This window comes from Sinocyclocheilus anshuiensis, unplaced genomic scaffold (genome assembly GCF_001515605.1).
Source record: "Sinocyclocheilus anshuiensis isolate Anshui unplaced genomic scaffold, SAMN03320099.WGS_v1.1 scaffold1843, whole genome shotgun sequence".
Classification (NCBI taxonomy): Eukaryota; Metazoa; Chordata; class Actinopteri; order Cypriniformes; family Cyprinidae; genus Sinocyclocheilus; species Sinocyclocheilus anshuiensis.
In genome coordinates this window covers 358,033-360,137 of record NW_015552675.1, presented here as the reverse complement: position 1 = coordinate 360,137, position 2,105 = coordinate 358,033, and the positions used below count along the sequence as shown (strand labels likewise).

Here is a 2,105-nt window from a genome sequence, read left to right as displayed (position 1 = left end):
AGCCAGGACAATTTTTAATATAACTCTGACTGGATTCGTCTGAAAGAAGAAAGTCATATACACCTAGAATGCTTCGAGGGTAAGTAAAACACAAGCTAATTTTCATTTTTGGGTGAACTAACCCTTTAATAGCAGATATGCTATATCGCACACCCCAGACTCGACTTGAGTGGAAAATGAATCATTCGCGGTTGTACGCGCCCTTGTTTGCACATGAGCATGTGTAACTTGCAAACGCCAGACCACTGATTCGTCAAACCTGCTTTCCTGCTACTGTAACAAAGTATTATTACTTCGTTACATTACACCACTGGGTACATTAAATTGAGATGCAAAATGAAATTTTCTGAGAAATTATTCAAAATTATGTGAGGTCTGTGAGGTGGGAAATAGTGGGGAATAGATTTTTTTTTATTTTTTAGACAAGCATTACTGTGTGTAGATAAATCTCATATGATATGATCTAATTTGATGTGCTCTATTATACAGTTAATAGACACAACAAAAGTGAGTGCATATTCTCAGGCTTGATGTAACATACTGCAGTGTTTTGTCCTCACAGGAACTCTTCAGAACAGAGGGACGTTAGATGGAAGTAATGAGGGGATCACCAGCATTGAGTTCGACCCGACGGTATGAACACACACAAATCATTGTGTTTGAATAAATTATACACAGAAAATGAGCAATGTAATGAGCAACATACTAGAATTCCTCTATTATAATCCCTGAAGCAGTCACTCCCTGCAGCTTTGCACAGTTTTAGATATGAGCCCTGGAGTTCAGCACAGCTTACAAAATCTCAATTCTTTGTTGGTTATAACGGAAGCATTGTAGTTTTGTCGCTTTGCTTGCTTGTTGTGTATATTGGGTGTTACAGTGCATGCATTTTGCTTCAGTTTCTCTAGCAGTAATTTCTGTGTGCACTGCAACCAAAACACAGATCTGTGCATCAGACTTCAAATTCTCTCATTAGGACCTGCTGTTGTGATTAACCAATTTAATGCATGCATTTATGTGCACAACAGACGTTTCTGAGATCGTTTCTGCAATGCTTGTACAACTGCTACAAAAAATGTATGAATAAAACTATAATGCATTAAAAGTATACCCAAATTAAATACTGTAAACAACTTTAACCCCCCTTATTGGACTTTAGTTCAGGGCTTGTTGATGCCAAGAACCCTTAAAATATGATGATTCCCTTCCTAAAATATAAGAGCACCTATATTTTCATGTATGCTCATTATAATGTTCCTTAACAATAGTATGTGTGCTATAATGTGCACATGTGTGGAAGGTGAAGGTGGTGCTGGGGAGGAGGAGGGCTAAAGAAAATTCTCATAGCGCGCACTAATGAGCTGTATCAGGTTGGGATGGGAATTGCATAGATATGAAAGAGAGATTGTTTGGCTACATTGACTGCTTGGGAAAACCAATCAGCAACTCTAAAGAGAAAATGTCTTGGTTACGTATGTAACCCTCGTTCCCTGAAGGAGGGAACGGAGACATCACGTCGGTAATGACCGACTTTGGGATCTCGCTTAGAGAGACCAATCCAACTAAATTGATGCGATGATTGCATCCAGCTGCCGCTGATCGCAGCGCGAGTATAACTAGGCAGCAGGTGCAACGCATACTCAGGTTTTCGCTGATGAGCCGAGCCGGTGATTTGGCCGCTCAGTGGTGGTACAGCAGCTATGGCGACGGGACGTGATGTCTCCGTTCCCTCCTTCAGGGAACGAGGGTTACATACGTAACCGGGACGTTCCCTTTCAGTCGGTCACTCTCTACGTCACGTCGGTAATGACCGACTTTGGGATCCCTACCAAAGCGCCACATATGCTGCCACTTCCAGTGTCCTGTGCGAGCCTCCTGCGCCCCCTTTTCGGTGTAGGCCGGGGCTCGCAACAAGAAGACCAGTCACTGTTTGCCGTAGAACTACCCACTCAGTGAGATTGGATAACACTGGGAAAACATACACGTTCCACTTGGAACAGGAACGTTGCAGAAGCCCAATCCTTCCCGAAGGAGGTTTTGGAAGCACTTACACATATGAACAACCGTTTAGGTGCATATGGAAGATTAGAGGTGATTATAACCCT

At 42.3% G+C, this 2,105-nt stretch overlaps 1 protein-coding gene across 1 annotated transcript in view; it reads left to right on the top strand.

The window, feature by feature from the left end:
• The window catches only part of atg16l2 (ATG16 autophagy related 16-like 2 (S. cerevisiae)), a 46,648-nt gene that overhangs the window by 16,487 nt on the left and 28,056 nt on the right, over nucleotides 1–2,105 (top strand). Inside the window, exon 11 of the mRNA XM_016459157.1 lies at nucleotides 563–633. Within this exon, the coding sequence (XP_016314643.1) occupies nucleotides 563–633 (71 nt within the window). The remainder of the gene's footprint in view (nucleotides 1–562; nucleotides 634–2,105) is intronic.